The 15,704-nt window shown below is 44.9% G+C and overlaps 1 protein-coding gene across 1 annotated transcript in view; it reads left to right on the top strand.

Moving 5' to 3' along the window:
* The window catches only part of EML6 (EMAP like 6), an 884,002-nt gene that overhangs the window by 533,558 nt on the left and 334,740 nt on the right, over nucleotides 1-15,704 (top strand). Inside the window, exon 18 of the mRNA XM_085612599.1 lies at nucleotides 6,094-6,296. Within this exon, the coding sequence (XP_085468725.1) occupies nucleotides 6,094-6,296 (203 nt within the window). The remainder of the gene's footprint in view (nucleotides 1-6,093; nucleotides 6,297-15,704) is intronic.

The raw sequence follows: 15,704 nt of genomic DNA on the forward strand, positions 1-15,704 counted from the left end.
CAGGCGCCGTCCGCGTACGCGATGTCAGCGAGTTCACAGAGTCCGCAACCTGAGGCAGGACACCGTCGTCGACCGACGCCAGAGGCGGCGCCAGAGGAGACGCCGGGGCGACCTTCGACACAGCACATGGCGCAGGAGACCGGAGCTGGGCCGGATTGGCGAAGGAGTGGCACCAGAACAGCACCGACCCGACCTCCAACGAGGCAGCCACCTGCGTGGAGGAACGAGAAGGGCCCGGGGAGGGACGAGGAGTCCCCCGCCACGCCAGCCGCGACTTGTGACCGGGCGAGATGGGCCCTCCGCCGACCCCTGTGGCGCCGCCGCCGTAGCTGCGTCACCTCGGCCTCGGACAAGGCCGCTGCCAGGCCCGAGAGGGGCTCGGGGGAGGGAACCAAGCCCCGGCGACCTCCCGCGACACCACAGGGACTCTCGCGGGAGTTTGCGGCGAAGCAGAGGCGTCGTGGTGCGAAGGAGGGACCCCCGAAGGGCCGCACCCCAACGGCACCACATCCTCCGAGCCTGGATCCGAACCAGTCGAGCCGGAGCCGCCGGCGACTCTGCGGAGGGCCCCGCACACTGCAAGGGACCCGCTGACGTCCCAGAAGGAGGAGGAGGAGGAGAAGCCAGCAAGGCTTGCAAGGCCTGCAAAGCCGCCGCATATATAATCGTTCTGAGAAGCAGAATTACTTCAGCAATGCATGTAACACACAGTGCGCTCGCGCCAATACTATAAAGCATACAAATATGCCAAATATAACCAGAACTAAGCACCAAAACAGTTAAATGAAAACTGAAGGGCACTTATCTGGTTGCGTAGCAGCTAAGAAAGAGGAGAAGAGGACACTAACAATGGACTATATGGGTCTTGGAATGCCCTGATTGGACACTGTTTCCCTGTCATGGATTGGTTGTTACATGTGTTTGGTTCGACTACCTTTTTCCCTATGGTTCATGGGAAATTTAGTCTTGTTATACCTTAACGCTGCTATTGTCAATAAAGTGAAGAAAGAAGGCATAATCCTCGCCTCCAGTCCTGACATAGAAATGTAAGTCAATTTCAACAAAAGTGAGTACTGATCCTAGAGACACAGAAAAGAAAGTTCAAGAAAACTAAGTTGTGGTCAGAGAGCCTAAGAGAGACATTAAGAACTACTTATTGTTGCCCTCACGCCAATTATTCCTCTCATGGAATTTTTTATTTTAGAAAACCGATTCTTTTACCTTTAGATGTGAACCTGTTGGTACTGATGATGATGCTGGTAGACTGGCCATCAGGGCAAGGCAATCGTTACATTAAAAAATGATTAGAAATCTCCAAGACAGTCTTAACTCGCTCACTTTCACATTCACGGTCACCTACACTTTTAAGACTCCCTCATACTTGCACTCTTCACCATACGGCATTAAACTACAAAAAGATCTCCACTAACGTGACCCTTCTGGAGACCAGTAGGCATTGCCGCACCAGCCCAACGAGAAGCAAACCTCCAGTGATGATGCATGACATCCCCAGGGGTGATGAGGGCAACAAGAAGTAATTCTTAATGTTTCTCTTAGGCTCTCTGACAACAACCTGGTTTTCTTGAGCTTTCTTCTTTTCTATGTTGGTTCTAAGAACAAAACCCTCTTTTGTTGAAATTGGTTGAATTTATGCACTATCTGCTTATCTCTCGTCCACCGGTCTTTCTTTTTAAAGCCTAGTGCACGAATATCCCTAGGCCTGTCCACAGCCAATATAATTCCTTTCTGTTGGCATAGAACCTCTTGGGACTGATTTCTGGGGCACTCATTGTGCACCATGTGGCTAAGCTCTGCCTGTGAGTCATTAAACTTGCATGCAAGCTCCGGCATTGAAGAAGCAGAATTATCTGATATCCACCTCTTAGCTCACTCCTTATCGAAGAGCAATGTAGTGAAGTCATGTCTAGTTGGGCCTACTTGCCCTGATGGCCAGTTTACAAGTATCATCATCAGTACTAACAGGGTCATAATTACAGGCAAATGAATTGGTTTACTAAAATAAAAGATTTAATGTGAGGAATGATTGGTGTAGTGCAAGGTAATGACAAGCTGGTGTTTGTGATCACTGGTAGTTTTTGCAACTAAACATTAACATGGTATGTGTGAGAAAAATGAGCCTATTTTCAGGAAATTAAAAAGCCAATGTTTTTGTCAGGGATCCAATAAGTTACTACACTGAGAATGAAAATATGACATTTTGATCATCAAAGAGAGCAATTATGAAAAAATTCTATCGGCTGGTAACTCTGCATCGGAGATCTTCCGCATCGCCAAGACTCTCTTCAGAGTTCAACCCCCTCCAGTAACCCTTGACACTTTAGGTCTACACTGAGACAGGCTTGCAGAATTTGTCTTCAACAAAGTCCAAACCATATACACTTCATTCTCTAAAATGGAAAGTCAAATCAGAGTCTCTAGTCCCTGTAGTTTAGACTCCCATTTAGACACAATCCCCCTGATAGACAATGAAACACTAGATCGTATTATGTCTCAAGTAAAGAGCGGATCACCTAAAGACCCTGCACCTCCAAAAATTCTGAAACAGGTGGCCGAAACAGTCTCCTCTACTATCTTGGAGTTGATTAACGCCTCTTTTTCCTTTGGAGTGGTTCCCCCACCTTGGAAGGAAGCAATGGTGAGGGCCCTCCTAAAAAAACCAACCCTAGACCCTGATTCCCTGGGAAACTACCATCCAATTTCTCTTCTCCCAGGGATCAGTAAAATAGCCGAAAAACATGTGAACTCAGTGCTATCAACCTACCTGGAGACCAATACACTCCTCCACCCGTCTCAAACAGGCTTCCGCCCACGGCAAGGTACAGAAACAGCCCTACTCTCAGTTGTAGAAGAGTCAAAATAAATTGTTGATGCTAGAGGCATCGCTGTAGTCATACTTTTAGACCTCAGCGCAGCCTTCGACACGGTAAACCATCAACTCCTGGTCCATAGACTCAGGAGACTAGGAGTGAACAGGGTTGCGCTGGCCTGGCTGCAATCATTCCTGAGTGACAGACTCTTTCAGGTTTTTGACTCTGATGTAGCCTCTAAACAGGTGCCTCTTCGCTGTGGGGTCCCTCAGGGGTCGTCCCTGAGCCCCACATTGTTCAACGCGTACCTGAGTCCTCTAGCTAAGCTGGTGGTGCCATTTGGGGTACACATTGCGACCTATGCAGATGACACCCAACTGGTGGTAGGACTCAACCATGCCGACATCGCATCCCCCAATATTCGACAGTGCCTGGAAGAGACCGCCAAATGGATGGATGAGTCCTTCCTGAAACTAAATGGGGAAAAAACTGAGTTGATGATTCTGGGGAACCGGTCATCCATTGATCTGAACACCATATGGCCTAATACATTGGGCCTTGTCCCCACCACCAAGTCCCAGATAAAGAGCCTAGGTATCTGGATTGATCAAACCTAACCTTTAAAACTCAGGCACGTAAGGTAGCGGCTTCATGTTATGGGATTCTGAGGATGCTCAGGAAGGTCCTCCCTCTCCTTTCTTTCCAGGCTAGGAAATTGATGGTTCAGGCTCTTATCCTGTCGCGCCTGGATTACGGTAATGCCCTTTACTTAGGTGCCCCATGTGCAACATTGTCCAAACTGCAGACGGTACAGAACTGGGCAGCCAGAATACTCCTGAACATCCCAAAATTTCAATCAGCAAAGCCAGCTTTGAAATCCCTCCATTGGCTTCCGATCAAGGAGAGAGTTGAATTCAAGGCGATGTGTATAGTACACAAGTCACTGGCCGGGAAAACTCCTGCCATGAACCAGTCCATTATTGGCCCCTACCGTGCCAACAGACGCCTGCGATCAGACCATTTATACCAAGCCACGATCCCAAAAATTAAGAAAGCCAGAAGTGGAGGCCGCTTGTTCTCATATAATGCATCAAAATTGTGGAACTCCCTTCCTCTTGATTTACGGAAAGAAACTAACCATCTCGTCTTACGTAAACTGTTAAAGATCTGGCTATTCCCTTAATTTTGTTGCTCCGCTGTTTCTTCCGCTGTAAGCGCTGGGATGCCTCCGGGTAGCCATGCGCTATATAACAAACCCTTCATTCACTCATTCATTATAAACCCTTTCAAGGTGATATTTGAGTGTTTTATAGCTGATATAATGGCATTGTTTGCTTTGTGATAGAGGGAACTGTTTTTGTACTTTGGTGGTTATTTTACTTCTTGTCTGAGTCATGATCCTGTAAGAGCTCAACTCTGTGAATTAGTAAGATCCTTCTGACCTGAAGGATAGCTCATATTTTGTACAATTTTACATTTTCCGATCTTCCCCTTGCCATATAAATGATAGAAAATCTATTTACATCTAATTTATTCTTGAGAAGAAAGCCTATAAGCCACGGTGGATGATTGTTATGTTTTTTGCGGTCTATGTACTATTGCATTGCTTAATTCTTGAAAGAATAAGTATTGGTCCCTAAACGTAAGCTTAGAAGCCCGGCGCCGGCCCTATTGAATGTCTTGAGTGCTGAATACCAAGACTGGGTAGTCTTGTTTCCCCCACATCCAGTGCTTAATTTGTAAAAAAGTTCCTCGTCGGGAGGCAACCACAGCTTGCACCATCCATTGCCACTGCCAATGACAATACCTACACAACTACTAGCCATCACACTACTGCAGGTGTGACATTTCAGACTGTCTGAGCACCCCAGAGCTATAAGAATGGCTTGGGCGGCTGATATCAGTTGTTTTTAATGTATATTGAATTAATAAACTGTTGTTCTTCTCATCTTTTAATTGCTCAATCAGCGCCATCATATGGCAGCTGACAAAGTGCCAGTGTTGACAATTAAGTGCTGGTACCAAGCACCGGTAACCACAGGCTCAAATCAAGCACTGCCCTCATCCCTCTTTCATCCACTACCGGACACTCCCTAGCCCCTTATCCCACTCTTGCAGTTTTCTACTTTCTCCCTTTGTGGCTGTTTTTCAGTTTGTCTCTTCCTTCTCCTCTCCCTCTTTTGTGTTTTCCTCTCTCTTGCTCTGGGTGAAAATCTGATGAGGAAAAATAAGTGCCAGTCCCCAAAGGTGGGTGCTGATGGGCCACACCTGCAACCATCTGTGCAGATATTAACCACTGAACAATTAGAAGACGATTACCCTATGGCAAATACTAGGGAAACCTATGATGTTTTACATACTTTCTGTGGAAACATTTTCCTACAAAATGTATAGGATAGGGTTATCATTTTCAAACATTTCTATAAAATAGAACCTACCTAACTTTCCAGTGTGTGGATGCGTGGGGTAGAGGGAGGAATAGAGAAAGAGCGACAGTGTATGTGCATTTTGGGATTTGGGGGGACTGTAGCCTGTTCTATGTGCTCCCTTAGCGCTGCTTGACTGAACTGTTTATTGCCCACTGGTTTTAAAGTTCACCAGCCACCACTCCAATTATAAATACCATTTGTAATTGGCAAAAGACTTAAACATGCATATCTCCTTTTGAGGCTGAAGACAAAGCTAGTATTTATTGTTTGAGAAAGAAAAAGTGATGCAGCATATTTTCTTGTTTATGTGGTCAGGATGAGTATTTCGCCACTTACCATTGATGTCATTTGGTTTTGTTTTAGTATATTTTCCTTTCTGTGGGTGTATGTACTGCTTTTGTATATCTACGTTTTTCACTTCTGCACCATTGGATTTGTTTATTTTGACGTGCTGTGTTTTAAATTTGATATAAATGAATATTAACATGCAATGAATTTATCACCTGGGATGTGCGCTATGTCCACTAGAACCTATTAGAGTATCTCATTAAGTCCTATTTTCTCTGTGTTATATGGGGTGTTTTGGAACCCTAAATCCTGAGGTTAGAAGTAGATCTTAATTTTAGGTCCACAATGTGCATGTACTGTCAGCAATCTAACTTGAGGACAGGTTGAGATTTCTGATGCAGAGTGCATGCAGGTATTACTGAAATTTCCTAATTATAAATTAAAAACTAAGACAGAATCTATATTTTTTTCGGGGGTGGAGAGGCAAGCGTTTTTGACTATTATGTATGTTATTGCTTCAACACAAATCATTATATTCTTTTGTCAAGGAGGTGGATTGACACCCAAACGTGGAACCTTTGGCAATGTTGGGAAGCTGGAAACCATGATGTGTGTGTCTTACGGGAGGACAGAAGATCTTGTTTTCTCTGGAGCCGCCACAGGCGATGTTTACATTTGGAAAGATGTCATTCTTATTAAAACCGTGAAAGCCCACGATGGACCTGTATTTGCTATGCATGCCTTAGACAAGGTATGTCTTTTCATCACAGTGTTCAAAAAGTGGCAGGAATGTGGGGAACATGTGTAGAGCAGAAAGTGAATATTTCTTGTACACTTTATGATGTATTTTATATGCATTTGTTGTATTTAAACAACACAGTGTCTAGTAAAACTTGATTTCACTGGGCATTTTATTTCAGGCTGTAGGTTTTTTCTTTCACAAAAAGTAATGACTCACTTAGGGAAGGTGTGATACTGTCTGTTCAACAGTCAGCAATGAAAACATTTCTTCTGGAAACTAAGTGATGTTAGCAAATGTACAACAGATTAAAATGATTACATCGTTTTTTTTTTAAGTCTCAGAGTGTCTGGTTAACAGTCAGAACTGCAACCATGACCAGTTTGGAGCAGCCCAAAGCATCCCTTAGTGGACAGCTGGCTTTGTGAGTCTGCCTCTCCATATAGACTGATAATATGGTAGATGTGCTGGTTGTAAGAATATCACGTAATGAACACTTAGAATTCTGGCTCTTTGCCAATGAACAATCAAGTCCCATACCACAAGATTGTCTTGCAATCTTCAAGTATGTAGCCTTGTGCATAATTTGTCAAACAGCGTTCGCTGACCCTGATGGAACGGTCACACATTCCAATTGGAAAACGACCTCCTTTTGTTACTTTCATCATTGCTAGAGGTCGCTTTCAAAGCCAATCCAAGGTATGGATTATAGGAGCCAGTGGCAAATTTACCACTTTACTTTGTTCTCTTCTACCACAAGGCGGCTAAACCTAAAATATAGTTGCTTGAGAGGAAGCCCTTGTTTGCCCAACAAGGGTTTCAGGTACACTAAACAAAGGGGCTTCTCTTAACTCTGTATCTTGCCTTCTGCCTGTTGCTTCCTAATCTACCATGTATCTGCTGTAAATACCTATATATTGCAAACTCTTGATTTTATTGCATCTATAGAATTAGTTTGTTCCTTTAAAATATATTTGTTCTGCCTAGCTCATTGAAGAGCTAGTTGAAGGAAAACAAGAATATGGCAATTAGAAAATTTAGGTTGATCATATCTGAAAGCTTATAACCATTCTACAGAGTTCATTCAGAACTTGCAGATCATGTATCAGTCAGTCAAAAAGAGCACTTGATACTGATTCACCCTGAAGATAATCAGTACTGGTCTAAAAAGCTTCTCCCTTCACAATTGTTCTTTCACATCCTATCTATGAATCTCTGGCCACCTTTTCCCGCACCAAAGCGATTTATATAAGAATGCAACTTGATTAACCAATAATCACAAATATATGGGTTCCATTTGATCATTTATCCCTCAATGTTCATGAATTATCCTACAATGCCCTTAACTTGGTACTTTGCTACCAATTTCCTTCTCCCACTGTCGACTGTTAGTCAAAAAGAACTATTTTACTGGCTTCCTAGCACTTTCTTCTGTCCTAAAAAAACCCACAATGTTCTGCATTTGTGAGCCCTCAATAAATTCTACTTAGTCTTGAGATGTTTCAAGAGGGCAGTTGACACCCTGATCTTGGAAAAGCAAAATGGTGAAACAAAATAATTTTTGGTTGATTTGGAAACATTCTCTATATTGGAAAATTGCTAGAGTGACTAATCACTCTGCAGCTTAAAAGTTTTGTAGAATCACTTATGTTTTTTTAAATTTTCTTTGAAGTGGGCTTCTTTGTTCTTCAAGGTATGTAATCCGTATTTGGATATCTTTTGGAAGATGTCTGTATTGTGGCAGTGGTGTCGGTGCAGTGATATCATGACACCTTTCAGCTGCCTTTGACAATGTAGGCCATAGAGTATTAATCCACCTACTTTAAAGAGGCACATTTAGAGACCCACTTGCATTTGACTGGATACCCTCTTTTCAGTTTGTTTTCAAGTCATTGCTTTTACCATTTTGTTTTAAGATTAATTTTCTTATGTGATGTGCCACAGTGGTACATATTGCCTTTGCCTTTTCTTAGTGTAACTCTAGCTCACCAATTATTTATCTTTTTAGGTCGAGCCTAGCGCAGCACGCATGCGCTGCAAGACTTTATGTTAGGGCTTCAAAAATCTGACCACACGCTCGTGCGTGTGATTTTGTCACAGGCTATTGGCCTTTGTGTGCGTTTTTCTAACAAAGACAGCACACAATTGGGCAAAGGCGGGTGCATGTCCCGTCTTTGCTCCGCCCACGGCCTAATGCTTGTGGTTACCCGCACGTGCGCCATCTGTTTTGTATTATCGTGCCTTGCGCGATTATTCAAAACAGATGGCTCGCTGTGGCACCCACGCGCACACCACTCGCGTGCTTGTTTAGTGGGGGTCTGTTAAATGTCCAGGCGTAATTGTTAATGTGTCTTTGTTTACATTCTGTCAAGCCGGAAGTTACGTATTTCATGCGCGTCAGGCGGCTTGTCAAAAAGTTGACTAGGCAAGAAACCTGAGGGCTGTGTGGGACAAGCATATAAGCTGAAGACATTGCCCGCAGTCAATCACACACAGTGGGTGCGAGGGCAGGCCCGGTTTCCTATAATCAACACACGTGCAGACACCGGTTACAGTTGCACCTGAAAAGTGTCCTGCCCTTCGCGCAGTTTCATCCCACTTCTCACAAAAAGCCAGGAACCACCCACTCGGTTTGGACGCATTCCCTTGTCGATATCGGCTTACCTGCGGCTGCTGCCCGCATACCCTAGTCCGGCAGCATCCCAAAGAGGCTACGATCCAACCCTTCCGCCGAGCAGGTCGCGTCACAGCCAAGCACGGCGAATGCACGGAGCTACACAGAGGACTGGTGGGTTGGATGCAGTCGTCATATTGGACCGTGCCTTTCTTTCTTCCAATTTACAGCAGTTGTCAATTGCTAAGCCGATATGATAGGCAGGCATCCTAAAACCGAATTAAGAATGATGTTTGTGACATGTATATAGTGTTTACATATCTTCGGAAGTGATCTCGTATTTTGTTTTAAAAAATGATCAGATGCCTGGTGTACGACCGTAACCACTTATCTGCGTAAAATCATATCTGTGAAAAAGGTTTCAAAATGTGTCCATTGATTTGCGTGCTCAAACAAAACCTTAGACCATAGCAACTTCAGTATCGGGCATTGGATAAATGGTGTCACTTTAGCTCTATTTCGATAACCGTGAGTTATGACGGGGAAGCGAATGGATTCGCCTTCGCAGAGCACCAGTGGCTTCGTCTGGGTAGTAATCTACAGCGACCTCAATTTTCAGATGGGAAGCTCAGTGTTAGCACCTGTCAAGGCTCGAGGAGCTGTCATAGCAAGCACATCAGCTGTTCTCGTTTCCTTTGTGTTTAAGCAGTGCTTGGGAGTGCATGTCTTTTAAGCTGTCTCCCTGGTGTATTTCTCTCTCTCTCTCACTCAGTGTTGCTCTCGGTCACCCATGTGATGCTGCTTGACCCACTCCCTGTAGCGCTTGTTCGTGTGCTTCTTCGCCATTGCTGCCCTGAGTCCGCATGGAAGCACGCTCCTCCTCTCTCCCCATCAGTGCTTCCCCCCGCACCTGTGCCCTCCACGTTGCTACTTTCAAACCCTGTGTAGCTTCTGTCCAAACTCCCCCATGTCGCTTCCACGCCACTATCAGCACTTCTCTATGTTGCTTCCACACTCCTTCAGACCTTTCATGGTGCTTCCACCTCCTGTTGATTCTGTTACTTTAAAAACAAGCATTGGCATAGCCAATAGGTCTCGCCTTTGGGATCTTATAAGTGTTTAGCCATGCAACAGTTGATGTTGTTGCACCAAGGATATGGTGCTGCATAAGTAAATACTTATAAGGTCCCAAAAGCGAGACCTATTGGCTATGCCAATGCTTGTTTTATTAACTACGATTTCTGTTAACTTACCAATAGGAGGGATTCCCCATGGATTTTGCTGAGCTGTCTTTCTTGGCTTCTCTTTAAGTGAGGAGACAGTATTTGTGACTGCCTATCTCATTCATGGGGCTCAGTAATTTGAAATTAGTCTTGGTGTTTTTAAAGATATATCCCAAAGTAGAAAATGTGCTTTTGTTTGTGAAAGAGTGGACCATCTTGCCTTTTTTTTAGGTACTCAGGAATTGTGTAAGCTTTGTGACATGTGCATTGAGTAGAAGCCAAGTTTGCTTGTTCCAGGTCACAGACTGTGGGTCATGCCAAAAGAAAGCAGTCCGAAAAAACTAAAGGTGTGCCAGTTTTCCACTGTGAACCATTCCAGAAGACAATAGTCTTATATACTTGTTAGCTTGTAAAGTTTTGAGAACTGCCCTGCCAAGTGTCACACATTTGGGGTAAAAGTAATATATTTTTAACATCATTTTAAGCATTATCACAAGAGTACAAAGTTGTCACACATCTTTGCATGAAGTTGCATCATCTCGTCCTCTGCCTTGCTGCCAGGTAGCTTATGTCTGCCACCCTGAAAAAAGGCGTGGCTCACGCAACTGCCAGTGACAGATGGGACAGAGTACTGCAGCCAATAACAGTAAAGCTTTGGGGTGCATCCTGCATTGAGCTGTGTTGTTGATCCTACGAGGCTGAAGGGCTTCTGCCTGGATAGTCATTAGTCACTTAGTTCATAGCAGAGCATGGCTTCTCATCCTCAGGATCTGTGACCCGTGTGTGAACATGACTACAACCATCTGAGAAGTGCTTGTGCATGGAAGGACCTGAACCTACATTCCGATCCAAGATAAGTTAACGTTTTCAAATAGTCTACTGTGCAGGCGTACCCCGGTCACTTTAAGCCTTGTGACAGTGACCCAAAAGTTCCATCCCTGGCCCAGTGGAGGGAGCCCTGTGTAACTGTAGGGCACTTCAGTGCACCGAACACTGGCAGCACCCTCTGCCTCCAAGAAAAGCTGCAAGCTAAAACAGGCTAGCAGGATCTCTAAGCCTGGAGTTTGACCATCTTGGTCCTGTCCACCTTTATCTCTGTATGAAAAGTGGATGAGGAGTACATGTTGTGACAAAACATAGGGTGCTGAACAATGACCATATGCTAATATGATACCTGACAATATGTTGAGTTGTATTTTTGATAAGAAAAGAACAATACATTTTTAAAAACAAAAATAACAAAAAGACTAAAAAAATAGAAAATATTGAAGGTAGGAAGTGGCCGTTAACCATTGACCACCACAGGAACACTTCTCACAGGAAAACAGAAATGACTAATTTCTTCCCCCTTTTCCAACCACCACCCCATTAGTTGCAAGCATCAGAAGTCATCTACAGGAGTGGCAAAGGACCAAGAATGGTAGATGGAATTTGAAATCAGAAGTCTGTAGTGTAGACAGGGTATGGAGAAGAGATTACTATCCTAAGCCAAACCTTCTGCATACATCTGAAAAACATGTGAATACTTTTGCTATCAAGGATGCAAAAATAAATCTGTTACAGGACTTAAGTTGTATGATTAGACAACATTACGAAAGAACGCTTTAGGATTGTCTCAGACTTATCTAGCCTCACAGTCTTGCAGACCCTTTACACTTAATGTTAATGTTATACTCTCTCTCTCTCTCTCGCTTCCTCTGGCAAAAGATCACTGTGCAGTAGAAAAAGAAGAAAATAATCTGCCGCCCAAGGAGCTTCCACTTTCTTTGTCATCTCCTGTGCTTTCTGTCTTACTTAACACTGGCCGAATTTTCTGCCTTGCACTTCATGGGCCCTCTGGTTCTTCTCTTGACACCTGTCTGTGTAGTGTTGTCGTGTCAGGATTTGTAGGTAAATACTACACAGATGCAAGTACTCTGCTAATCTATTCTTTAGTATTCATACCCTATCTTCTGCAGTTATTCCTCAATTTCTCTGCAAGCTCATCTCCAGCCCATCTGCTGCTGTTCTATCCTGTACTGGAAAGTCCTGCTTCTCCCTACACTTCTTGTACAGCTCCTGGGGCAGGAAATGGCTCCCAGTGTCCTGGTTGTGGACCTGGGTCGACTCTGCAATGCAGGGGTCCTAGTGTCCCACCATATGACATCTCCCCGTCTCCTTGTAGAAAAACAAAGCCTTTCCAACACATCTTCCACTCTCTTAAATAAGGAAGATACAACATTTTCCCCCAGATGACAAACAGAAACATGAAAAATAGTTTTCTAACAACCTAGCCCGGCTGTGGTCAGTCAACACAAAATTCTTTTATATGTTCCCCTTGCATGGGTGTTTTTTTTGTAATCTTCTTTATTGACATTTAAAACATTCAAACAATACAAACCATGTGTTATGTTTACATCATCAATATGTGCCTATAACAGCTATCTGAGACATTTAACAGTGTTTATTATAGACTGCAGGGCAAAGTAAACAGTAGATCACTCTCAGGGTTCTATCCCCTTCTAAATCCTATTCTGTAAGACGCAGCACACCAGCACACTCATATCTCTTGATCCCGCTAACAAGACCTTGTCATGGTAGGATATCTTACGGGGAGTAGTTGTGTCCACTGCCCATGCATCATTTTCGCACACTTATGCCGTTTAAGAGTTGGTGTATATGTCAGTTAGAAGACAAAAGCAAAAGAAAAACCATCAATAAAGCATCTGTGAAACAGATGCCTATCTAAAATGAACAGTGACTAAAACTTCCAGGGGTCCACTGCCTACATTGTAAATCATCTTTTCTCCGTTTCCGCGCATTTGGGGGGTTTGGTACTCTCATAGGGCCAGAGGGCCCCAGGGGAGGAGGAAAAATGGGGGGAACCTCCCGAGGGGGAAGGAGGAACAGAGGGACAACAGGAGACAGGGCAGAAAGAAGGAAGTGAACACGGAAAGAGACAAAATGGGGTAGAAGCCTCCCACCATTTTCCTGTGGCGAGGTGTAGCTATGCCTGGCTCCTCAGCATAATTCTACTCGCCCATAGACCCCCAGAAGACCCCAATCTCCCACCGGACTGATCCCCACATCTTATACCCCCTCATCCATCTGCGACTCTTGGTGCGTTTCATTGCGGGGGTCCCAAGCCCCCAGTATCTCTGCCCAAGGTTCTGCCAGGGGTTTACGCCTCTTCGTGACTCTGTCTTCACATATCAAAGCTCTCTCTGCTCTGGCCCAGCTGTCAACGTCTTTATCCCAATCAACTATCTGTGGGCCCTTCACCGTCCTCCATCACAAGATATTTTCTGCGTAGCCAGCAGGAAGGCCAAATCCACAAATCTGTGCCCTATCTTTTTGGATTTAGGCCTCGGGAAGAGTCCCAGTAAGCAGATTTCCGGACTACATGACGGGTCGCGGGCCAGGACCTTATTTACCATCTCAACAACTGTGATCCAAAGTTTTTGCAGTTCCGGGCAGGACCATATCATGTGATAAAAATCGGCATCTAACGTTCCACATCTAGCGCAGGACAAGTAATCTCTCTTATATATTACATTTAATTGATGTGGCGTAAGGTATGTTCTATGCAAAATATTGAATTGTATGAGCTTAAATGCTGTATTCCTTGACACCTTTTTCGGACACCTCAAAACCTTTTCCCATTCTTTCTCCAACAGCTGCCTGCCCAGAGAGCCCTCCCGTTTCTCTTGTATACGGGGCAAGTTATTCCGAGTCATCTCTGTGATTGCCAGATAAAGCCATTTCACCAAATGGCCCACAGACCCCAACGTCACCAGTGCCTGGAGAGCCTCATGGGTGGGAGGCTCTCTCGTGCTATACCCCCACAGTTCAACCATCGCCCTCCTTATTTTATGATAATTAAAAAACTGACCCGGTGGTGGATCATGGTACTCTAGAAAATCATTAAGCGTGAGCAACTCACTATCTTGGTAACAATCTCCCACAGTCAAGACCCCTGCCTCTTCCCAACCCCGTAGCTGGGACGAAGTGATGGGAGGAATACCCGTAAGGGGTAGGTCTGGTGCATATTGGAGCACATCCGCTGTTTTCTTGGCACATCTATCCCAACACGCAAATTCCCACCCCGAGAAGTACACCCATGGTTTTAATCCTTTGGCTAGGGATAAGCATTCTGACAAGCAGAGTTCCCCGGAATGCCCGAGCCAGTAGCATCAACGTTACCAGCCCTCTTCTATCCAACCATCTAGCCAGCCACTGGAGCTGCGCCGCTAAGTAATAGGCCTTAAAATCTGGGGCTCCCATTCCCCCACTTCCCAAGGGCAATCGTAGTGTTTGCAACGAGACCCTATTATGCTGGTCATCCCAGATTAAATCTCGCAACAGTGAATCCAGGGTCCTGAACCAACTTCTCGGAATCACCACTGGGAGGTTAACAAAAAACTACAAAAGTCTCGGCAAGACCACCATCTTAGAGAGCACCACTCTCGCCCTCACTGGCAGCTTGAGGGAAGGCCAAAATGCTATACTCACTCGCAAAGATCTCAGGGCTCCCCCTAGGTTCCCCTCCATCAGGTCTGCTTGCCGATGATACACTTGTATTCCCAAGTATTTAAAGGAGCCCGGGGTCCACTCCAAATCGACTGGGATGTCAATGGAAATATACATGTTTTTTGGTGTTTACCTGCAGTCCCGACAGCTCCGCAAACTCCATCAGTAACTGCATCACTATCTGGATCCCACAAGAACTTTTACGTAAATAGACCAAGATGTCATCAGCATAGAGCGACACAATGTGCACAGTCTCATCCAGCAATATACCAACGTTCTCGCTCTCCTGCCTAAGATGTTCTGCCAGCGGCTCCATCATCAAAGCAAAAAGCAGTTGCGACAGAGGGCACCCCTACCTGGTTCCCCTATAGATAGGGTATTGGGTAGATACCGTGCCTCCCGTTTGCACTCTAGCCCTGGAGCACACATATAACAGGCGGACCCACTTCAACCACTCATCTCCTAGCCCCATCAGCTCTATGACCGCTAATAAGAAGTCCCATCGCAAGGAGTCGAACGCTTTTTCCAGGTCTACTGCCATCACTACTGCATCCGGAGACATCTCCAACTCTGGATGGTACATCACATGATACAACCTCTGTAAATTATTAGATGTGAAGCGAGTGGGAATGAATCCGTTTTGGTCCGTGTGTACCAATCTTCGCATATGTGGCAAGAGCCGGACCGCGATCACCTTGCTAAGAATTTTAAAATCAAGGTTCAACATGGAGAGCGGTCTAAACTCTGTCGGGCTCGCCACTTCCTTCTTGGTCTTCGGCAAAAGGATCACCAGTGCCTCTCTAGCGGACGGAGGACGATGACCATCCTTAAACGCCACTGCGTACATCTGCACCAAACTCGGGGCTAAACTATCTACAAATATAATATAGAATTCAGCCGGGAGGCCTTCTGGTCCTGGTGTTTTCCCACGTGCCATGTCTTTGATAGTGGAACTAATTTCTTGTAGGGCTATTGGTGGCTTCACTGAATCTCTAGCAGCCTGATCCAGGCCTCTCAAACCCAATCCCTCCAGATACTCAATCAGTTTCTCCTTTTGTACATCTGCTGGTTTCC

Source organism: Triturus cristatus, chromosome 6 (assembly GCF_964204655.1).
Source record: "Triturus cristatus chromosome 6, aTriCri1.1, whole genome shotgun sequence".
Lineage (NCBI taxonomy): Eukaryota > Metazoa > Chordata > Amphibia > Caudata > Salamandridae > Triturus > Triturus cristatus.